The sequence below is a fragment of the Taurulus bubalis genome, assembly GCF_910589615.1.
Source record: "Taurulus bubalis genome assembly, chromosome: 6".
Taxonomy (NCBI): domain Eukaryota; kingdom Metazoa; phylum Chordata; class Actinopteri; order Perciformes; family Cottidae; genus Taurulus; species Taurulus bubalis.
The window spans coordinates 20,043,014-20,066,713 of NC_136594.1; the positions used below are offsets into that span (position 1 = coordinate 20,043,014).

The 23,700-nt window shown below is 40.3% G+C and overlaps 1 protein-coding gene across 1 annotated transcript; it reads left to right on the forward strand.

The window, feature by feature from the left end:
- The first annotated feature begins 878 nt into the window (after window positions 1-878).
- cplx2a (complexin 2a) lies at window positions 879-22,086 on the forward strand. The gene is made up of 4 exons (XM_079220366.1): window positions 879-989; window positions 2,468-2,552; window positions 18,439-18,617; window positions 20,318-22,086. The coding sequence occupies exons 2-4, from the start codon at window positions 2,522-2,524 to the stop codon at window positions 20,507-20,509; spliced, it is 402 nt and encodes a 133-aa protein (XP_079076492.1). The 5' UTR covers window positions 879-989; window positions 2,468-2,521; the 3' UTR covers window positions 20,510-22,086.
- Window positions 22,087-23,700: the final 1,614 nt, after the last annotated feature.

Sequence of the window (23,700 nt, forward strand, 5' to 3'; positions counted from 1 at the left end):
ATCAAAAAATGGAACAGAATAAAGAAGCGTTTTTGCATCTTTCAGCTGTCTATCTTGGTCGAACAGCCTGCCACTTGCTTACTCATCGCTCTCAACCTTGTTTCCAGCAGCAGAAGGCAGAACAGAAGAAAAGCTGTGATAAACCCTCTGTACGCTATGTGCTATAGGCACCAAACAGCAGTCAGACGCAGTTGAACATAGGGGAGCATTTTAGCAACTAAAGAGACAGATGTTTCCCTTAGGAGTTGGTGGAGACCAAAAACAGAGCTAAAAGGGGAGTTATTTGACTCAAGATAATGCTAATGTTAACAATGCTGCTTTAAACCTCTGTATTATGTACATTTAACACTACTTATTTTTGTGAATAATAGATTTAATATTTTTAGGCCAGTGTATGCAAGTGTGTGTTTTTCATTTATTAAGTAGCTTTTTTGTGATATAAATGTTCTCTATGTAATAATACTCAGATGCCATGGCTCAATGAACCATGAACTAATGAGTTATAGGAACTGTGAGGACATGAAGGGAAATCTTATGAAATGCTGATTAGATGTTAATCATTCATACTGCCTTCTGTCATGAGCCCAAGCATTCGCACGAGTCTATTAGTAGACTACCTTTCAAAGTACTTTTAAATGTTTCTTTTCAGTAGAAATTGTGATAAAAAATAAATAAAATGGAACCGTCACTTGGGTGGTATTGCATTCATGTGCTCCCTCCTCCCCCTCTCTCCCTCTGCATGCTCTCATCTTGTCCTGCAGGAATAGACTCTCTTCCTCCGCCGCTGCAGCCTGACTCTGACACAACCGGCATGTCTGCAAACTGAGAGCCGCGCAGGAAGACACAGAGAAAGGCACAATCCCTCCTTTAAGACGCACAACTTGTGTTTTCTTTCTCCCCGCTCAAGCAGAAGACGGAGGGTACTTGCAACACTGCGACGAGGCTATTTTATTTGGAGGGATCAAGACTTGGAGGAGGATCAAAACAAGGTAAACGAAGCCCGCACAGCCAAAGACAAGCGATGTTTTTGCGTGTGTGTCTTTTACTGTACGGGACCAGGCTCGCGCGCTTGGTAAAATATGCTGATGCGTCCATACTCTTCGACACCGTGAGTGCAACGTATTGGCTTCAATGGGTGCGTATCCGAGCTTGTGGGTGCAGTCATTTAAAGGGAGATCGCACTGCACGGTACTGTAATTGTGCCGAAACGATGCACCGCACCAGGAGCTTTGAGTGAATACTGTTAGGGTTCATGTGAGGGGAAACTGATGCTGCTGCTGCAGATGATGATGATGATGAGGAGGATGGGGATGATGATGATGATGATGATGATGATGAGGAGGAGGAAGGAAACCAGGAAATTATTGTAAGGATATTGCGCTGGTGCAGATTTGACTTTGGGGGAAATGAAAAGGACGAGAGGACGAAACAGCGTTATAATATGAGTGCAGCAAGTTTTTCCGGAGGATGTTTTCTCCCCCGTAGTCTGTGCCGCAATGGCAGAGGGATGCTGTAAAATGCAGCAAAACTAACCGCGAGGTTGTTATGTCGTAAAAAAATAAAAATAATAAAAAGAAATGTAATTTTAAGTACAGAAAAAAAGAAGGTCGCTTTAGAGTCGGCTATGCGCTCTGCAACTCCTATAGATGAGAATATTACAATGATAACCTAAATTATATATTTTTAAATCACATTAAAGCACTCTAAGGGTTATAAACTCACAATTGAGTACATTAGACATAAAGTTCATGCAATTGTTCATGCAAGGTTATTATAAAATGCCTATTGATTCACTTTGAAGACAAATGTAATTTATTATAGTCATATCAAAAGGAATAAAATGCTATAATGCTCAATATAAACTTACAAACGAGAAGTGTAAGACCTTGAAGAAAAGCCTTTTTTTTCTCATCCATGTCATGCCCTTGCAGAGATGCTCTCCAAGGCCCATGTACTGACATAAACCATGCCTCCACTTGCTCATCTTTGACCTCTGCATCTGCTTTTTTTTCTGGGAGTTATCTCCACGAGGGAACCATGACAGGCAGCGTCAGCATAAATCACTATAAAGATGTAGTGTTGGTTGTAAAATCGAGGGCGCAGGTGCCTCGACGAAACTCGGGACACGGTGTTGTACTGGAGGCTAAAGCCATTTTAACCCAATTTAGTCACCCTTTTTGTTCTTCAGAGTGAAGATGCAAATTCATACTTCTCAGGAGTTGAAGTGATCCAATTAAGATTGTGTGATTATCGTAAAAGTGGAAAAGCGTCTTTGTCCTTTACAAAACAAAGAACTCCGTCTGGAGGTCGTTTCTTGTCCGCATTGAGCTTCATGAGCATCATCATCATCATCATCCTCCCCCATCCCATCAAACACTTGTATATAAAAAGCACTGGAATGAAACTGCATGTCCCAACAGTGGTTTTCATGCAGTCATAGTTTGTGTTTTCTGTCCCCTGGCTGCAGGTCTGTCCCTGATAACCTGTCCACTGAAGGAAGAGAACACAGAACTGCTTCATCATGAATTTTGTAATGAAAGCTGCGATGGGAGGTGAGTAGTCGGCCGGGCTAGAGGTTGATTTAACAGCACTGCAGTGTAAAGGATTTAAAGGGTTGTTCCGCAGCAATAGCAGCAGTCCTGCACTAGTACTGGTAGTAATGGGGATACTAGGTTGATATAATCCATCCTGCACCAAACTCCTGACTTCAAACAAGAGCTGCGCATTCTCTCTCTCTCTCTCTTTCTCTCTCTTTTTTTTTTTTTTTCTTCATCCATCTTTAAAAACCTCTCAGGGCAGGGCATGACATCCTGTTGGTCAAGTCCCAGCCTGTTATGTGTTCAAGATTATGGAAAACTGTTCATGCTTTGTTGCTCCGCATTTTATGCCTTTGTAGAAAACATGTCTTTGGGACCAGTGATACCCTAAAAGCGTGACACGTCTCTGGAAAGGAGGTTAGGACGAATGAAAAGACCTGCTACTGCTGCAGCTGTCATATTTCATCTGCAGCATCATAGGTCTTTTCATGCTCTAGCACTGTACCGGAAATGTGCCAAAAATGTTACCTTTTCAGGACTGCAGCTGCCTTATTTCTTCGCTTGATCTTCATCATCAGTTTTGAGTTTACACGGTGGAATTTGCACAAAGAAGGCAGAATTTTCTCCTCATCTTTAGAATGTTGTAAAAACATGAAAGTCACCCCAAAATTAGAGTTATTAGGGTTTCACATTACTTGCAGGCAGTTTCTTCTTTCCAAGACAACTGTTGGCATCTTTTTTAGGGAAGAGAAATAGAGAAGGGCTATTTTGCCAAGAACTATAACTTACACGTTTTTTCCACAAGACTTTTGTCCTTTAAAGCCTTCAGGTATTATCCGTTAGAATATTATCTTAGCTATTATTTGCCCCTTAATTAGTCCTCATTGTGGCCCTGTAATTCATCTGCCTTTGTCGGCTATAGCTTCAAGGGGAAAGGCAGGAAAGTGGCACCATTAGTTGTAATGCAGCAGATCAGTCGTGCAGTATGCTGAGCTGTTGCCGTCCAGGCCACAGAGGTGTTAGAGTTACAGTTGGGATGTGGAGTTGGAGCCGCTCCTCATCGGGATGCAGAGGATGACAGCCCTGCCTCGGTCTGCAGCAGCTGTGCTTCGTGACCGTGCTATGAATTCTTAAAATCAACTGCATTGCATTAGATGTTTTTTTCTTTTTTTTTACTCCGCAGAAGTCGGACTGCACCCCGCTTGCGGACTTTGGGAATAGATTTGACAGGGTGGGTGTTTGCCTGTGTGCACATCTGTGCACTGCCTGTGCTGGAGAGATGTTTTAGATATTGGATAGGAAAGAGAGTGTGTGTTCTGCATACTTGAGAGGTATAGATTTTTGTGTGTGAGAAAGAAAGATGTGAGATAAGAAAGGGTGCAAGAAAGAGAAATTTGAATAATGAGCGTGTGTGCATCTAATAATCAATATGTATGGCTCTCAGGGTGATAAGGCCATTCTGCCGTCAGTGCCAGCCGTCTTTGGTTGTGGGCCATGTTTACTGATGGGGACACAGTGACCTCTTTCCACTCATATGTTTGCAAAAATGCTGACAGTGCACTGGGCAGCCCTCTAGGGGCGACAAATCAGATAATGAAACAAACCAACAAGCAGGTAATCAATCTCCTCAGCCATCTATATGATGCCCAGTGTCAGTCCGTCAATACATCAATATTAGCGAAATGTGTTTTAATCAATATAGGCTTCAGTATTGAGCGTACCCGAGTCTTAGTCCACTAAGTGTGAGAGGTCTAAGCTGCTAACCATGAAACCACCACATGCTTGATTCTAGCTGGGGACCGTTGTTGCTTTGGAGCGGTCGCTGACTTTCCCTTTTTGCTACACTGTCATCTATCAAATAAAGGCCAAAAGTCTGCCTCTACTTTGCAAAGAGCGATAACTTTGCTAATAAGCAGTGTAGCTGCAGTGTAGAAAAAAAACACCACAAAAGTACTTGGTTATGTTTATGCAACAAAAGTATGCCATTCAAACGTGACACATACAGCAGTCTCTTTTTTTTTTACCAAACAACCACCCCGGCTCGTGGTGTACGTGGACTCATTAATTTGTTCTGTGTCAAAAGCAAACGTAATCCATGACAAAAGAGTTTCCCTCAAAACATAATTCACAATGCAGTTTTGTTGTATGGGCACGTAATTTGAAGGATACAGGGCTGGACATTTTGCATGAACATTCATGTGCTCCAGAGGATGGATCCTAATTACTTTGGAGATCCCCTGGCTTGTCCTGTAGTGCCACTGTGAGGTTGATATTTCGGTCTTTGAGTGAAATATCTCAACAACCTTTGGATGTATTTCTGTACCAAATTGGCACACACTTTCATGTCCCCCTCAGGATGAATTATAATGACTTTGGTGATCCCCTGATATTTCGTCTATAGCGCCATTATCAGGGCAAAATTTAAAAAAAAACTAATGACATTCCGATCAGCCTCAACAGAGTTGGGATCAGTGCTAATTTGCAAATGTTAGTGTTAACACACTTAACTAAGATGTTTAATATGTTACACCCTATAGGCTCACAGAATCGCCAGTGTGGCTCTAGACCAGAGGTGGGCAAACTACGGCCCGCGGGCCTTTATAATTGCCCACCATTATAATTATTATAACATTAAAAAAAAAAAAAAAAGTTATAGTAAAGACCGCTGTCGCGCTTCTCCGTTCCCAAGTTCAGTTTCCCGAAGCACGATGACCACAACAGACCAGCGTTGATGTTTCTTCATGCTTATTTATTGCACAGCGCTCTTTTAGGCTCTTCGTGTGTTCTGCTGCAGCAGAAAGACCGCTGTAGTGCCTTCTGCTGCGCACACGGCTCTGCTGCAGAAGAACACACACACGAAAAGCCTAAAAGAGCGCTGTGCAATAAATAAGCATGAAGAAACATCAACGCTGATCTGTTGTGGTCATCGTGCTTTGGGAAAATCAAGTCGGGAACAGAGAGGCGTTACAGCAGTTGTTCCGCTGCCTGCCGTGTTCTGCTGGACTAAAGCGACACACAACACTTGCTGTGCTGCGCTGGTCAATTCCACCCCCTCCCCCACTGATCCCACAGACAAGGGCGACACTTTTTTATTTTTTTTATTACCGTAATATACCGCAAAACACTGAAAAGCTCCACTTCTTAGCGGTCAGAATCCTTTTTAATTATGTCGTAAAGCGTTAACTTTAGAAGAATTACGGTAATATGAATCACTTTCTGTCGCTGGAGACAGGGTTTGTACTACAACAGTTTTAGAGTTGTAAAATGAACTGACAGCTGCATGCAGAGTATTTTTCCCCAGTATAACTAACATAACTAACCACACTCGACCCACGGAACTGCGCCACCCTGCGCGCTCATGTCACGTGACATATAGGGTTCTGTCTGTCAGCCTCCTGCATTGATCCCTTCTGTCACAATGAGTGGACCCAAGAAAAGACAAGTCGAGTGAGTGCAGAGTCTTTAATGAGTGGACTGAGTTTTTTTTCACCGAAGTACGATCAGAGGCAGTATGTCTTATTTACCAAGAAACCATTGCAGTATTCAAAGAATACAATATTAGCCGCCACTTTTCCGCCAAGCATGCTAACTATGCTAGCCAACAGTCAACGACAGAACGGGCGGCTACTGCTAAGAGGTTGGCAGCCAATTTAAAGAGTCAGCAAAATGTTTTTCTACGCCAAACTGCTATACAAGAATCAAGCACCAAGGCAAGTTTTTTGCTAGCATTCAAATTAGCAAAAGCCAGCAAGCCTTTCTCTGAAGGAGAGTTTTTGAAAGAATGTATGGTAGAAACAGCAGGTCTCTTATGTCCAGAGAGCAAAAACAAATTTGAAAAATTGAGTTTATCACGCAGAACAGTGACTCGGCGTGTAGAACAAATTGATGAAGATTTAACCAGCGAGTTGAACAAAAAGCTGAGTCATTTACGTTATATTCTCACACCGCCCCCTGCCGGCCTCGCCGTCGTCCAGTGTAGAGCCACGGGTCTCACACCGCCCAGCACCCCCTGTGGCGGACCACAGGCTCCCCACCTTCCCTTTGGCTCCAATAATCTGTTTTACCAGATACTCATACTCTCATGTGGTCTGCATTTGGGTCCGCAACATTGTCCTCCCGTGACAGGTTCACACAAACACTCTCCATCCATCTGATACTGGCCCGGCCCGTCTGTACATTTTTTTTATTCAATGTGGCCCCTGAGCCAAAAAGTTTGCCCACCCCTGCTCTAGACTCTGAAGATAGTTGTGAACGTGGCACCATAATGTACCATAAACAGACCTGCGTGTACTGTATCTGCTGTCTTAAAATCTGCCTCTTCAAATAGCTTTAAAGTAATAAATACAACTTCCTTGAAAGATTAAAACTGAATACATCAAGCCATGATTGTTTCATTCTGAAACTACTGGATCAGATCTTTGCTGTTGTTTACTTGCTCTTTTCCATCCCGTGATGGTTTTGCTTTTTGTTTGGACGTGGATTTGCTGTACCATCACTGAGTGTTTTGCTGAGTATGTTAGATGATAAGTGTGTGGACGGGTTTCGTGAAAGAGAGGATGCTGCCAGTGCATTAACTAATCCTCCAAGGCTTCTTCGGTTACAGATACTTGGAAGAAAACAGAGTGACGCTTAACTGCGATGAATCAGCAGGACTCAAATCCAGATACATCTGCAGACTTCAGATGTCTGTTAGATGTTCTCCTCTGCGGCAGCCATGTTTGCTCCTCAGTCCTGCTGCATTGCCTTTTTTCAAAGTTACAGTGCATGGGCCCAGACACTTATGGTTGTCATGACAACAGATGAAAGTATCTCACAGGTAAATAAAACAGATGTGGTATGACTCAATTAGTTTTTTTAACAATTGACAAAAGGTTAAATCTAAAACTTTTTGGAGCTTTATTCGAAACCTGGCTGCTCTTGTAAACAACACCTCTAATGCGTGGAGGCAGAAACTATAGTATTTGGGCATCAAGAGACTTTTGGTGCAAAATAATATGACTTCTTAAATGCATGCAATTATGGACCAAATTTGATGGTAAAACTTGTTACACTGAACTTCCTATAATTCATTTTGTTCGAGAACAGTTAACACAAAGGAAGTACAAATGTCTACTGCAAATGTGGTCAGTTGTATTAGAGACAACAATAATCAGCATGCTGGACTACGTAGTCTTGATATACTCGAGGGAATTCAATTCAATTCAATTCAATTCAGTTTATTTTGCATAGCCCAGAATCACAAATTACAAATTTGCCTCGTGGGGCTTTACAATCTGTACACAAAGGACATCCCTGTCCCAGGACGTCACATCGGATCAGGAAAAACTCAGGAAAAACCCTTCAGGAGAGCAACAGAGGAGGATCCCTCTCCCCGGATGGACAGAAGCAATAGATGTCATGTATACAGAATGAACAACGTAACAGAGTTACAGCACCATGGACCACGATCCAGATAACCATCCATATCCATGTCAGCAGAAGGAGGTAGAGAGGGAACAGACCAGGAAAAACACACATAAATTTGGGTTAACCTTGTACTACAGTGACTGTGGGTTTGCCGAGCTGAAGGCAGGAAGGAGTGTAGACGATAGACAGATAATTATGTACATTTTACATTCTTAATCCACACATACCAAACGGTAGAGATAACATGGATTGTTCATGCATAGCCATGTTGTTCCATCTCCCTGTAGTCAATAAAGGTTTTAAGTACTGTGCAGTTCATTGGCCTGCTCAACCGGAGAAAGCGTTTAGTCTACACCAGTCAAAAATGTGGAAACCTGAGAAGTTTTCATTGTATTACATTGTATCCACTTCTTAACAGCAATGCTTTGAATCTCTCAAAACATGTCAGAAATATGTTGAATTATAAAAATGTAGAGTTCAGCACAAAATGGGAGTTACTTTCTTACCTGGATGCATTCAAATCTACTTAATTTGAAATGTATTCTTTGAAAGTGACTTCAGGAACCTGCCACACCACATCTCAGGAATGCATTTGACATCAACTGGGGATTCTGTTTATTGTAATTTGTGTTTATGAATACTGAATTTATTTTAGGATTTGGCCCTGCCCTTTTGTACACCCAACATTTTGACCAATGGCATACATTATATATGATCCCCCACCAAACCCTATTTTTTTCTCATGTAATGTAATATTATTCATATTTATTTTATAATTTAATTTTGATTAATTAAATCTGTATTCTTCCCATATAGTCAGATTTAAAAATCTCTTTTCCGAGGGAGCCCTGGCCAAGCTGGTAGCTTGTAATAAATAGCAGTGCACCTTGCTATCGCCATTAACAGACTAACAGACGCAGTTAGCGACTCACTGTTGGGACCTTTTTAATGAATCCTGTCCATCCCACAAGAACAGAGGGATCAAGACGTATTACTGCTGATGCTACAACTAAATAATATTAACTTGACTTGTCGATGAGGGAGTTTTGAAATTCAAATATATTGCATTCTGCTTCACTGTACAATTGGGATGATCATCAATCAATCCAGCAGTGTTGTTATTTGGGAGCCATGAGGCAGCGAGGGCCTCACACAGCTTTAGCACCCAACCTTAAACTCTTACTTTAGTTTCCTTGTGTTTTGATTGCTTCTGCTCCTTAGAGCTTCAGTGCTGACTCTGCACTTCTCAACTCCTAAAAGCGGAAGTTAGTTTGACAGAATATGGAGCTGTTCAGTCAGGCAGACACTAGTCCTGAGGTATGGAGCTCCATCAAACCCTGAAGGCCTCAGGCAGCAGTGAAACCTTGACTATCAGCAGAAAGGCAGCTCTACACAGCTAATAAGTGAATGGTAAAGTGTATTACAGAAATAATACACATTTAACTTTTGCATTAAATCTCATTGTGTGGTTTGAGAATACAGGAATAAATAGTCTGGCAAACACTAACTATACTTAAATGTACATTTTAACATACATATTTCTGGATAAATTGAATTGATAATGGGATTTCAAGACATACTGGTAAATTAAATATCAGGAAAATATGTCAAGAAGACTGCCTTTGTTTTATTTATGTAGCAGTGCATCCAGTTTGGATGTCTGTTGGATTGATTTACAACACCATAGAGGGCACTATTGCGGGGCGTATGTGGGATGCAATGGAGTTCAAAGGAAGTGTGATTACAATTGTAGATATTTTTAGCATTAACTGTTTTATTGGAGTGCGATTATGTCGACCAGTTCTTTTGTTCATGGTAGTTTTTTGAATGATACATTGAATTAGACAACAATTGGATGATGTTTAAAAGTGGCTTCTTTGATTGAGTGTAAAAGCCCCTTGAGGCAAATTTGTGTTTTTGGCCACATAAGTAAAATCGACTTGACTTGAATAAAGCGAGGAGTCAGTTCTTATTTTGCACAGCTAAATGAAGATGCAGAATTAAATATGATCATTGACTCACTCAGTGGGAAAATGTATGTGCTCTCTGGATAAGACACTTGGCTTGTTAGTACTGTGGATACTTAAAATAGCTCACGACAGTGAGTGTCATTATCCTGACTGAAGCTTTTAGGCAATTGGCAAAAACGAAGGAGAAAAAAAGCGTTTTTGAAAAGCTTGTCATGCGGCAACTTGCAGAAAAAGATGAGTGACCCCACCACGCTTAATGTTGAGCCTTATTTTTCAGTAATTGCTCACCCTGGACCACATAGAGAATTAGCAAACAAGCTAACGCTACTTTGTCATGATATTGAAAGGCAGCTGACTGCTGTCCCATTTTTTTTCTTTTCACAATATTTATTAATTCTCTATATATAACCTAACTTCACATGCATTTGATTATACGTCGACATGTCGGCTCGACAAAGTGTCATCAAGTACATCGTGGGTGACATTCCTGGGTGACATTTTCACTGGATATGTGTGACAAAGCTGTGTGATTTGAGGTGATAGGAAAACAGAAGACACCTTCAGATGTTCTTCCCTCACCTCGTCTCCTCAAATAACAGATAATCACATTTAGCAGCACTCTAATATGATTGGCTAAGAGAATCAGGCCTTCGCCGCTGACACAGACACACTCCCCCATCTTCTTCTTGTGCGTTACTCAAGCAAATCAGATTCAGTTCATCAAATTGACCTTGAGCTCCTCCAACAGTACAAAGTGTGTGTGCGCGCGCGCGTGTGTGTGTGTGCGTGCGTGTTTGTGTGCGTGTGTGTGTTTGACAGTATGTCCAAATCTCATAAATAATGCATTCAACCATCCAAGTCTTGAATAGTGTGAGAGAAACTGAAAGAGAAATTTGTATTAAAAACATTCAGATGTCTATGACCTTTCTTTTGGACATGCATGCATATATATAGTGTATATATATATATATATATATATATATATATATATATATATATATATATATAGTGTATATATATATATATATATATATATATATATATATATATATATATATATATATATATATGCATATATATGCATATATATATGCATGCGAAACATGGATTTTTACTTTTAGTAAAAACACTGCAATTAATCACATTGAGTGATACTATGTGTCAGGATGCTGAGACCTCATCATGGCCGCATGTTGGCAGCTTTACTGTTTATCGGTGTTGTTTGAATCCCAACCTTTTATGGTGAAAACTCACGGCCTGTTAGTCAATTTCATTCCAGCAGTATTATTTGCCAAGCCTCACAGATGGCAGGTAGTGTTGGTCTCAACTGACGCACATCCAACATCAAACCGTCCACCACATCCATGACAGAGCATTAGTATGCAGATGATGACGCTGTGTTTGTCCAGTCATAACTAGAACTGTAGTAGGGTTCAATTCAAATCCTTTTTGAGCCCTCATCAAATCAAGTTAACTTCCTAATTATATAAAACATAAACATAACACAGTGCTCAAAAATGTAATTTTGTTGCAAATTAAATCTGACCCAAGAAATAAGACCAACAAGCAGGTATGTTGTCATAATGTTGATTATTATGTAAAATAAGTCTTGGTATCTATTCAAGTCAATCGATTTTAAAAATCGCCACCATAATATTGATTCAAACATCACCCTAATGTTACTACTATAAACATACTGACTTTTTCTGGGAGAAATTAGTGATTGTCAAACTGTGTGACACATCGTGCAAAGCTGCTCCATCTGAGGGAAATTCAAACAGACTCAAACATAACTGCGACCAATTTCACAGCAGAACAACAGTGAGCACACTTTCTCCGCCTTTTCCACCAATTTCTCACCCCGCCAGGTTTTTTTCCTGCTGTTTAATGAGCTGTATTGAGACAAAGTCTGTCCTGAAGGCCAAAGCTAGATCTTTACACTCATCCGCTTTCCCACCACACTTTGGATTTAGAAAAGGGGATTTGCCTCCGGAACCTGGAGTGGTAAAGGAGTGGATAAGCACTGTTTATCTGATCCAAAAGTTCAAGCACTGGGAGAGCTAGCTAAGGTTAGTCTTAGTTCCTCCTTTCCCTCCGAGACTTTGGATTTAACAAAGACTTAGCAAAGCACTTTCAGAAGCAAAGGATTAGAGAGATGACACCTTTTAACAGCGAAGAAATGTCCAAGTACGCTGGTAAAGTTATAATGTCTGAAAAAGTAACCCAGGGATCGGCTGGTTTTTATCTCTGAGATGGTCTGTCTGTTTGACTGCCATTATCATGCTGTGTGAGATAAGCAGTGTTGCAGATCCCAGTTAGCCCCTTAACATCATATTCTATTTTCTGTGTATAAGTCAGCTGGCTTTTGATTGGCATAATAGAGAATTTCCCTGCAAAGTGCCTTTTTGGCTTTTCTGATTTTGAGTCATCTCATATAATGTGGACTGTATAAAAGAAGAAGGCTAAAGGCCAACCTGTCAGCCCTCCATTAGAGGCTTTTATTAGCTTACATATTGAATGTCAGTCCGACAACTACTACAGCCTCATGGAGTAGGGACAAAGTGTAGACACACTTTATTCAAATACATATCTCGACACAGCTTATGTGATGCCGGGGAGCTTAATAGAGTCATTCTGGTTTGAGAGAGCATCGCGGTATCTCTAAAATGGCTCACAAAGCATGAGATGGGATCATAGCTCAATATAACTCAAGGCTTTGTCTCTCAGGATCCTCTTTTTTTCTTTCTTTTTTTACATTCAAACAAAGACAATCTGGATGTGCTAATACGATTTTGTGAAACCAGACCAAGTTTGTTTTGGTTTGGCAGTTAGAGGGGGTACTGGAGGGCTTTTATTCTGGGCCGTGGATGGGAATCTTTTGACAAAGAGGCTTAGCGGGTATGAGTCATTGCCCCACTTACAGGATTCAATAGCAGTGTTTACACGGACTGTATTGAATATATTCAGGTATAAGATCATAAACTGATCCCAAAATAGGGATGCACCGATCAGACGTTTTCAGTCCCGACACAGAAAGCTGGGCTTTGGGTGTCGGCCGATAACGAGTGTGGATCTGATACCAGTGATTCATTAATTCGCTGTTGTATGCAGCTGAAAGTGATAATTCTGTGTGAGACAACATCAGGCTTGACGTAAACATTGCTTGCCTAACTTTGTATAACTAAATGTAGCAAATAAATACATTTTATATAAATTAAAATATGTATATTAATTTCCTGACTTTTTTTTTATTGCTAAAATAATAAATCGTAGACCTGGTAAAAAAGAAATCTCCAAAACCTTTTTAATGCGGCCACAAATTGCTCAAAACTTACCTGAATTCAAACCTGAATCCTGTTCACATGCGTCCGATTCGAGACACTGACGCATGTGAACATCGAGTTTCATCTTCATCACAGTTTGTGCAGGCTCATTGTTTTGCTGCCTAAAGCCGAAGAACGCCATTTGTCAGCTGCATACACCGATTCCTAATTGGTCCTTTTTTAATCCCTGTGGCGGTGTTTGCTTACATCAGCAGCTGACACGAAATAAACATGGATGCAAACTGTTTCCTAGCAACACAATTAAGATTTAAAAAAAAAAAACACTGTATACCGTGTGTACGTATGGCTAGTGGTGATTAAAGTTCAGGGAATCACTTGAGCTGGGATACGAGCCACTACTGTACATGGACAAGCCCATACATACATACATACATACACACACACACACACACACACACACACACACACACACACACACACACACACGCACGCACGCACACTGTAATCTGCACATTCAAACACACATGAGAAGTAATTGCTCAACCACTCATGCGCAAGACCCGAAAATGGAACGAAGCAATTATTTATATCCACACGCGCATACAGGGAGACTCTCTGTATGTGCTCTTTAGCTCTCTTTCTAACCATCCTCCTCTCACGCATACACACACTTAAGAGAACAAAGATGTGTGCATTGCGGTCGGGCAGATTTCGCTTTGTCAGCCTCTCTGTGCTGCTCATCAAATGCTGATACAGCAATACCATTGTTTACTTTGGATTTCTCTCTGAATTTCAGTGTCATCTGTCTCTTTCACTCGCATCAGAGTGGCTCATTAATGTGACTGATCTATTGTCATGTTTATTTTCTATGACGGTTCTGTCTTTGGTGCTGAGCCCTGATTGCTGTGGTGTGTTCGATACAATACATCAGAAGTATCTAATGGTGGCCTCTTTCTTTGTCTCCTCAGCCCGGTTGTTTGGCTGCGTATTACAAGCTCTGGATGTGCGACATCTAACAATGAATGAAGTGAGACTCACTCATTCAAATTATGAGTTATTGAGAATTATAAGATGCTTCCTCAGTGCATATGATGACAAAGTTTCCAACTCATCCTACGTTGGTGTCCATATGGACTCTGCTCCTTAAAGTTCAAATTATATATCGCTTAGTTTCTCGTCCATGTAAACGACAAACCAAATCTCTTCTTTTCAACCATATTTGCAATATATTTCAATTGTATTAATTTTAGTTATTTAGTTATAATTTTAATTATTTTTAGAAGGTCCGCGTGTTACCATCTACTGCTGTAGCGTTTCGTCAATATTAGAAGTTGGTTAATCAACCTAAACACTTGGTGGCGCTAATTCCCCAGTCGAGTGCCATTTAATAGCACTCGACTGGAGAATTAGCGCCACCAAGTGTGTATCCGTGGATAAACCATAAAGCAGAGGAAGAGGCTGCAACGAGATGATGTCATTAAGAAAACGCAGAGACGCTGTCAATGGTGTTGAAATATAAGCTTGACAATTCAGTATTAACAATGTCTTCATATGTGTATCTAACAGATGTGATCTGCGCTTCCTTCATATCGTTTGTTAGAAAAAGTAAAAAATAAGGAATTGCAGCTTTAAATTACTACTTGCTAATTAGAAAAAAACTGTTAAATATTTGATTTTAAAGATGTTTCATACAGCGCTGCATAGTCATCACTGTATATATATATATTAAAACAAGAGGTCGTAAAATGACAACTCGTGATTTCACAAACCTCAGTCCCTTTTTATAGCCTGCAGTTATCCTGATTCCTTTTCATTTCTTTTATTACCCTTTCTTTTTCTCTTTCGTTGCTCTTGCACTCATCCCTTCCCACTTCATCCTCTCCTGTTTTTTATCTCTTCGCATTTTGCTGCAGTTTGTTTTCTTTATGCTGATGAGTGAGAAATAGGAACGATACCGGGGGCAGCTGCAGACTGGAGGAGGAGGACTCTGTCTTCCTTTCTTTCTTGGTCGCGTGCTTTCTCTACTCAGATGCTCCTTGTCTGCCTGTCAACCTTTCCCTCCTCTTCCTACTGACTTAACTCTCCTATTCAGTCTTCATCACTCTTTTCCTTTCCTTCCCTCCTTCCATTTCCCTCTCTGCTTCCACAGAAACCGCTTGGTAATCCCACTAACTGGAACAGCTCAGCTAATTCAGTCAGACTCAATAGCTTCTGACAGATTCTCTCCCTCTCCTCATGCTCTTCTTGTTTTTTCTAAATATGTCTTGTTTTGTAATAAAATTCAGCGGTAGACTGACTCCCTATCTCCCGTTTCCTCATTTCTTCTTCTCTTTTTTCCCCTCCTACTCCTCCTCACTACTTATCTGCTCCCGTTTTTGCCAAAATCCTTTAGACCTTTGGCTTTTCTATTTTCTGTTGATGCTTGTTGACAGCTTATTCGGGTTTGCCAAGCTCAGCATTTTTCTGGTATCACAAGGCATTATTTCACGGGATGTGCAGCTCCTACAGCGACAGTAAGAAGGCCTGCGTAAGACATATTCCAGGGCTTGTGCCCTGTTGTGTAAAAGTCATATTCCGTCCATCGCTTGACCTCCAGTTAGGAAACTATCAGCGCTGAACTGCTTCCACTGTGGACACCAAGGTCATGGTCAGGTGGGGACCGCTGTAGCTCAGGGGGATGAGTGGTCGTCCCGCAACCACAAGGTAGCCGGCTTGATCCCCAGTCCCCCCATAGCTCACATGTCGAAGTGTCCCTGAGCAAGACACCCAAGCTTTGTGGAAATCTAGGGGGTTATTGATTAAAGAACGACTTTATATTCTACAAACACAAAAGCATTACAAACAGTGATAAATGGAATTTAAATTTCAGATATATTTCTAGCATACTTAGGAGAAAAGAAAACAGCATTTAGATCTTGTTTAGACATCAATTTAACAGAAAAAATGATTTGAGCTTCAAGGAAAACATCACATTTTAAATATGTCTTGTGGTTGTTCAGAACAGGTAAACCGTTGTTGAAATAACAGGTTGTCATAGGACACCATACAGAACAAATATGTCAAATATGCTTTTAACGGCCGCCACCAGGTTTAAATCCACTGTTAAACATGTATCTTAGTGATTGGCTCTGTAGCGGGATTCAACAATAAAAAGCAGATATTTCATTCTACATACTACCTAAAGAAAATCAGTGCGATTTGGGAGATCTCACCTTTAACAAAACAAAACAAGACTCAAACGCCAAGCAACTAAAGGAGCACACAGCTGAAGGCGTATCACTCGAAACACACCAAACCAGGAAATATATGTTACACATCCAGATCAACAAATGATGTTACCTTTGCTGATCAAAAGTTGTGTTTGAGCACATGTCAACGCTGCTAATAGAGAGCAGCCGAGGTACCGGAATCAGTAATCCCATTGAGACTCTGTATCGAGAGTGTAGTGGCTATTTGTCCAATGAATCAAAGAAAAATAAACATAAATCAAAAAGCCACTGATGCACCGTGGGTATGTGGATTGCGCAGCCAAAAGAAAGCATTGTCCATGTGGGATTCCGGTTTTGCTGATATTTATTGAAACTTAACAAAACAAGCAAATAAACAAAAGAACAAAGAAACTCCCCATGCTGCCTCTCCTGTGCTAGTAAAAAAAAAAATCATAGGCCTACCCAGGTGCATCCTGGTCCTGTACCCACCTACTCCTTTATAACCCCAGGTGCCCACAGCATTACCCAATTAATAAACCAAGAAACAATCTAAAGACTAAGTAAACAACTACAAATAATTAAACTAAACTAAAAACTATCAAAATAAAAAACTATCCTAATACATCAAAACAATCTAGCCTAAATAAGCAAACAACCAAAATTAAACTATACTACTTTACTACTAAAGATAACTTATAAAATTCAATAAATAGCTCCTACAGAGGGGTTTGATCATGGTTTTGATATATTAGCCATAATGTCATTATAATCCAAGGTAGACCTACCACGAGCTATGGCATTGTGGAACGGTGGTTTATGCTCCTGTAGTGGATGTAATATTCCCCATGTAGTGGAGTACTATACCACCCACAATCCTAAAGGTATAACAGCGATGTCTCTGATTGGTGGAGCTCGCTGTTTGGCCTGCACAATAAATCTTTTATCAAAATTGCAATATGGCCTGCTGCAATTTTCAAATCGCAGGAGGCACAGCGTTTGTTAAAGGTGAAATGTGTGTCAATATACCATTTTAAATGAAATATTATAGTGCTGCAGGGATGTTCTGGTTTACACATTCTGGCTTAAGAAAACATCTTTCCTTGGCACAGATCACTGCAGAAATCACACCATAGTCCTTTATATATGTAATCAATGAAAATGAAAATGAAATAAATAATCCTAATTAGATATTTTTTTCAACATCATTCATCTCGTAATTGGTTGGCTCATTTCCAGGCAGAAACCTCTTTATATAATGTTTTCTGAATGTAAATAGATTAAATGTTTGAGAAATTCCCTTCCAGAACCAGAGTCGTCCAAAAAGTAGGCGGTCCTTGTTGAGCTCTGTGTCTCTGGATTGTTTTTGAGTTGATTCCAGAAGTCCTTCTTCATTTGCGCGGCATCGAGGAGCATGTGCAGTCTGCCTCCCTCCAGCATCGAACAGCCGATCAGCCTTCCACATGAAAACACGGTCAATGTCTCCGTCTGGCGGATGAGACCTGGTACTGTGCTCATCCTAAATGTGTGAGCCATCTAAATAATATTAATAATAATAAATGTCATGAAATTAAAATTCAGGCTGTCCCGAGCGATACCATTGCAACGAAAATGCAAGGTGTGATCCCTTAATATCATGGCGCAGTGGGGAATATACAAAACACAAAGTGGACAAATTAAATTAAATAACGGTGTACGTGTAATATTAATTATTAAAGACAAATAAGTGATTTCAGTGAAAATAGCAATTTTCACCCTGACAAGAGTAGAGTCCTGGGGGAAACAACACATTTGATAATTTCTTTGGAAAGAAAATGGACAAAGTTATCAAACTTGACATTAAATAATATTTGATATTGGCCCATACAGCAGTTTTCCTCAGGCTTCAACTGAGGTTTGTAAATTGATCCAATTTCTGCAAATCCCAGAAGTCCATGTTGTCAATCTGTCCGTCTGACTTCTCTTATGCATCGTTGTCCGCGAGGCCGGTTGTCCTTGTGTCTCATACAGTTATGTTTTCCTCTCTCTTTCCCAGGAGGTCCTCCTGATGTGGGCAAGATGCTGGGTGGAGAGGAGAAGGAGGAGGACCCCGATGCAGCCCAGAAAGAGGAGGAGAGACAGGAGGCACTGAGGCAGCAGGAGGAAGAGAGGAAGGGCAAATATGCCAAGATGGAGGCTGAGAGGGAAAGCATGAGGCAAGGCATCAGAGATAAGGTATGATGATCGTATGCTGTATAATAACCTAAAGACTGACTGAAATACTAATACGGTTGTCTTAACTCAACACAGGGAACAAAGTCAGGAAAACAACCACTAATACAAAGAGAGAAAAAAACACTGTGAAGCTGTCAAATCCATGTAGGAAGTTGACTTTGGATGCTGTTCTGTCCTTTTATGTTCCAGTAGCTTCTAAGGGTTTCTCATCTTGGCTGCATGACAGCAACATCCTTTTTTTAAATAACAGACCTAAATTAGACTACCATCAGACTATTTTGGTTTGCTTTAATGTAATTTTAAAATAGATCAGTGGAAGATCAGGAAGGAGAAATGAGAAGCCATGAAGAATAAATTAGAATGTAAAAGGTTGGCTCAGAGAGGGCTGCTTTATTAAAGTGCAAACAACTAAAATCTAAATTCTTGTTCAGGAAACTGTTTCCATTCTTCAGGCACAACTGTAACGACATTGTTCTAAATGTCCAATATATATATATATATATATATATATATATTTCAGTGTGTAGGTTTTTGATTTATTTCATTTATTTTGCATTTTCTGTGTCCCGTAATGACTTTTGCGGTCTGAACCATATGATGATTATTCTAAATACTCCCAAAAAGGCACTGCACAACAGTAATAGTTTCTGCGGAGCATGCATTGATACACATCCACTCAAGCATATGATTTTTTTGTCTACAGTAAGTGTAAGTGTTGGCTTCTAAGTTCCCCTCTCCACAAATGTTGGGCTGCAGTGTAACCACCTCACTGCAGAGGCAGAGTGAAAGACAGGCAGTCTGTGGGTGGGGCCGGTCTGAAGGGAATGCTGTGATTCAGCGGGTAGAAAAGCGAATCTCCTCCCCTGGCTCCTCACCACCTCCATTCCTCCTAAGTTCTCCCTGAGGTGAACAAAGAGCAAGGAACGGCACCCAAAGTGTTCGTTACTGAGGGGCTTCTGTCAGCTTCCTCCGCAGCCTTGTCCCGTTGTGCCACATACTGCGAGAAATGTCCATAGTATATCTGTTTTATCCAGATGTTGTGGAATAGAGGGCCTTTTCAAACAAATACATACTGCAAGTTTTAGACATGCACTGTCACAATGTGAACACTGAAAAGCAGCAACCCCATCCAACCCGTTTTTGACATATTCCATAGCTTTGCTGAAGACAGATGGGAACAAGAGGAAGGCAAAGATGAAGGGTTAGCAGCTGCTCAAATTACAAGAAAACAGGAAAAGGCTCCATGAGATGAGTGAATCTCAACGTTCAGTCGGATATAGATGGATGAGTGCATGAGCATAATGTCGTATTCATATTTTAATGGAGTTATCATAATTACGATTTACCAACTCACATCCCCAAATGAGTCCCAAATGAATGGTTATTACAACTAAAAAAACATGGTTTCTAAGCAAATCACATCACACGAAGACCAATCAGTTCATTTAATAGAAACAAAAGGTCATGTGACACACTTGGACAGCAACCACTGCAAAAAAAGGAGAAAAAAAAGTAAAATATTGAAGATATTTAGAACCAACCACCAAGCCACTGAATGCAAAGTCTACAGATGCAATAAAAAAAATACATAACAGCTTTTAAGAAAACATCTCACATTTGTGTTACTGCAATGTATTTGTACATTTCCTCTGCACCCTTCATTCTTCTAACTTGTACATATTTCTGTGTTGGACCATCAGTATGGCTTGAAAAAGCGTGAGGAGGCCGAGGCCGAGGCAGCAGCCGCTGCAGAGGAGTCTGTAGAGGGCAGCTTGACTCGACCCAAGAAGCTCGTGCCGGCCGGCTGCGGAGACGAGGAGGAGGAGGAGAGCATCATGGACACAGTGATGAAATACCTGCCAGGCCCGCTGCAAGACATGCTGAAGAAGTAGGCTAGCTCGTTAGCTCATGCTAACGTTAGCTAGCTAAGTTCATAGGCTACATTCACAAAGTTGGCTCAGATCCAGGTTTTTTTTTTCCCCCACCCGCCCACATTACAGATGACATTGCTTTGTGAGCAATGTTAAACAACAGGAAGTTTAATCTGGCGCGTTTGTTTTGGTGTTTGACCAATCTATGTTTTATGGTGGGGAAATGAGTCGGGTGTGAAGCAGCAGTGTGAATGGCAGCCATTAGATTTAGCTAGGCTGACCCAAGGGTCAAGGTGAACGTTAGCTATGTTACACTCGAGAAGCTGACAGCAAGCAGAGGAGCTAAAAAACACAATGTTAGATGGTTTAGCCTTCTAGTTCGAGACGTTTTAAACTCCCTTTTCTCTCCTCTGCAGAGCTCTCTTGCAGCACTGAAAAATAGTCCCCATGTCCACCATGCTGTTCACTCAATTTGTACATACATAATGAATACATTACAAGCCTGGAGGTGGGCAAACAATCATAAAATATTATATAAAATTATTATATTAACTGTGTGTCTGTCTCTCGAAAAAAAGAAAAAAAAGAAAAAAAGATGTGATAACTTGATAAGCCATATTTTAAAAAGGAAATTTAAAGACTTCTGTCGTGTGCTCCTAAAGCTACTGTTTTGTGTTGGACCATGTCTGAAACTTATGTAAACCTTTTTTGCACACAGTGTGACACATCCTCTGTCAGATCTATTGTCTATCTCCCTTACACATAAGTGTAATAACATTCATGTAGTGTAGTGTTTAAAAATGTTTGTACTCCCCTTGTTCAGTGCGTTTCCTTCTTCCGTCTTGCATGCCATTTGTCTCGACACGTCTGTTGTGTGAATATCTACAAACTCAACCCACCCACCCCCTTTTCTCCTCTTCTTTGTCATGCAAAAAATATTAAGGCAATAACTCCTAAGTTTGAGTGTGTTTTCACTTCAACGCAGATATAATCGTTAATATCAGTACTGAAAAAAAATGAGATGTAAGCATTCAGGAAATTTCATTTACAGGTTTGCAGGGTTTTCTTTTTTGTTGTCTCATTGTTTTTCGATGAAGAATGACCGTGTAGCCGTTCATACAACAGCCAAAACCTTAAGCTTTCAGCCATAAAACCAGAACTTACAATATATATATATATATAATATAGATATATACTATTACTATCAGGATCTATAATAGGGAGATAATTCTGAATGAATCTGTATGAATAAAGAGGAAACATGAGTTTTATAATAAGCAGTATACACTTGAAGGTGGACTGCAAGTCTGGATTTTGCATCATGTGAAGAAAGACACCACTCTCCCTCAACACACACACTCATACACACACACACACACACACACACACACACACACACACACACACACGCACAGTGAGTTTGGCTACTGGTTCAGTTACACAGAAAAAACAGACACGAAGTGATGCTTGATTCAGTTGTTATTGTTGGTTTCGATGTGAGAATGAGCCGCTGAGCGCGGCGTGGAATGCCATTGAGCAATAAAGGATTATCATGTATGTTTCTGCCTGAGATTCAATAAAAACTTAAAACCTTGTTCACAGACATTAAACATGAGTTATCTTCTTTTCTCTGGGATGTGTGGTTGGCTTCAGAACAGAAGTGAACTAGAGACACCAGCCTTCATTTTGATCTCAACTACACACCTACACAGTTTCATGACTATATTTTGCAAGGTTGAGACGTTATCTGTCGACAGACAGACAGAAATAGAAACAACTGGCAGACTACTGGAAGCTGCTTCTGTAGAGGTGTCTCCAGGAGCACATGATGCCAGGATGACTCAGACTCACAAGGTGGATTTTTATTTTTTATATTTTAAACACATTTTGTTTCATGTGTATTTCTATCTTCCCAAGATCTTCCATTGTCAAGTATTGTGGCTAATTTTGTAAAAAAAAAAAAAAAACGAATTAAATTTAATTCCGAAGTAAAAATGTAAATATGAAACACCAAAGTATGGTTTACTAGTTGTGCTATCCTGTCACTTGCAAGTGCTTTTATCATTTCAAGTGTTAATTGTAAAAATAAATGTTGGCTTAGTGCATTTCCTCCATATCGCCACCGGGTGGCACTGCTGTCTAAATAAGACTAAATATGTGAGTACACAAAGACATATTTCAAGCTTTATTTATTCATTTATTTGCAAAAATTCAACCCAAAATGGTGAACTAGCTAACAAAACAGAGTCAAGCACTAAAATATCAGAAAACACAAGACAGAAGAAAATAACTGGACACAAAGACTTTGAGTGGCCTCTTTTGCCTCTCGGCATTCAGTTACGGATTGTTTTAACAAATGTTTATGTCCATAATTACCATTTGTTGAACAACACCCAGCACTGACGAGAGAGTAACAAAGCAGTGATATTGTTAAATAACATTAAAATCTTCGGCGTGCGGTCAGTATCGGGTACAGTTGTTGACATCAAGGAAACATGGATGGTACAGTCACGTCAGATCCACCTTCCAGTCTGCAACTTGTAGTTTACCCATTTTCTTGAAGCAGAAAAATACAGACCCATTTCCATTTTGAGCCATTAAAACGAAACAAGACTGCAGACCATTTTAAGGCAATTGTTAGTGGTGTACTGTAGTTCTATTTTCAGACAGCAACATATTAGCTGTAGTTTCTGGTTACATGAGCAGCTCATTGTGCTGTTAATTTGAATTAAGTGCTGCAAACAACACAGCCGAATAGATCACCACCAGCTTGTAGTTGGAGTTGGTAACAAGGACATAAACATGTATTCACGGACATGCTTTGCCCTAAATAAGAAAAGCATTTCCATTGTGAACTCTTAAAGAATCCATCCAGTATCAGAGCGTAACATTATATTTCAGCTGTTCGGTGTTGATTTAAGACCCGCCACAGCTAACAATCATTTGTTTTATTTAAATACAATGGATGGATTTGTGTAATCTGACAGCTGTAAAGACATTAGAGGTTTCCTGTGTTTGTAAATCTGTGTCCACTGAAATGATCCAAACCTGGACTGAGGCGTTAATATGAAACCTGGAACAAACAGGAAGTCCACAGTACCGACCATTTTGTATCAAACCACACATTTTAGCTCCAGTAAATATAAAATAACCACAAACAATCAACAAACCAGACCTGGTTGAAAGTGTGACAGAAGTCCATTCAAATACTC

Excerpts from the sequence above, each read along its gene's own strand:
- cplx2a (XM_079220366.1), top strand. The coding sequence starts at position 2,522 with ATGAATTTTGTAATGAAAGCTGCGATGGGAG. Across the intron at positions 2,553-18,438 it reads AATGAAAGCTGCGATGGGAG|GAGGTCCTCCTGATGTGGGC; the intron begins GTGAGTAGTCGG and ends TCTCTTTCCCAG. Across the intron at positions 18,618-20,317 it reads GGCAAGGCATCAGAGATAAG|TATGGCTTGAAAAAGCGTGA; the intron begins GTATGATGATCG and ends TTGGACCATCAG.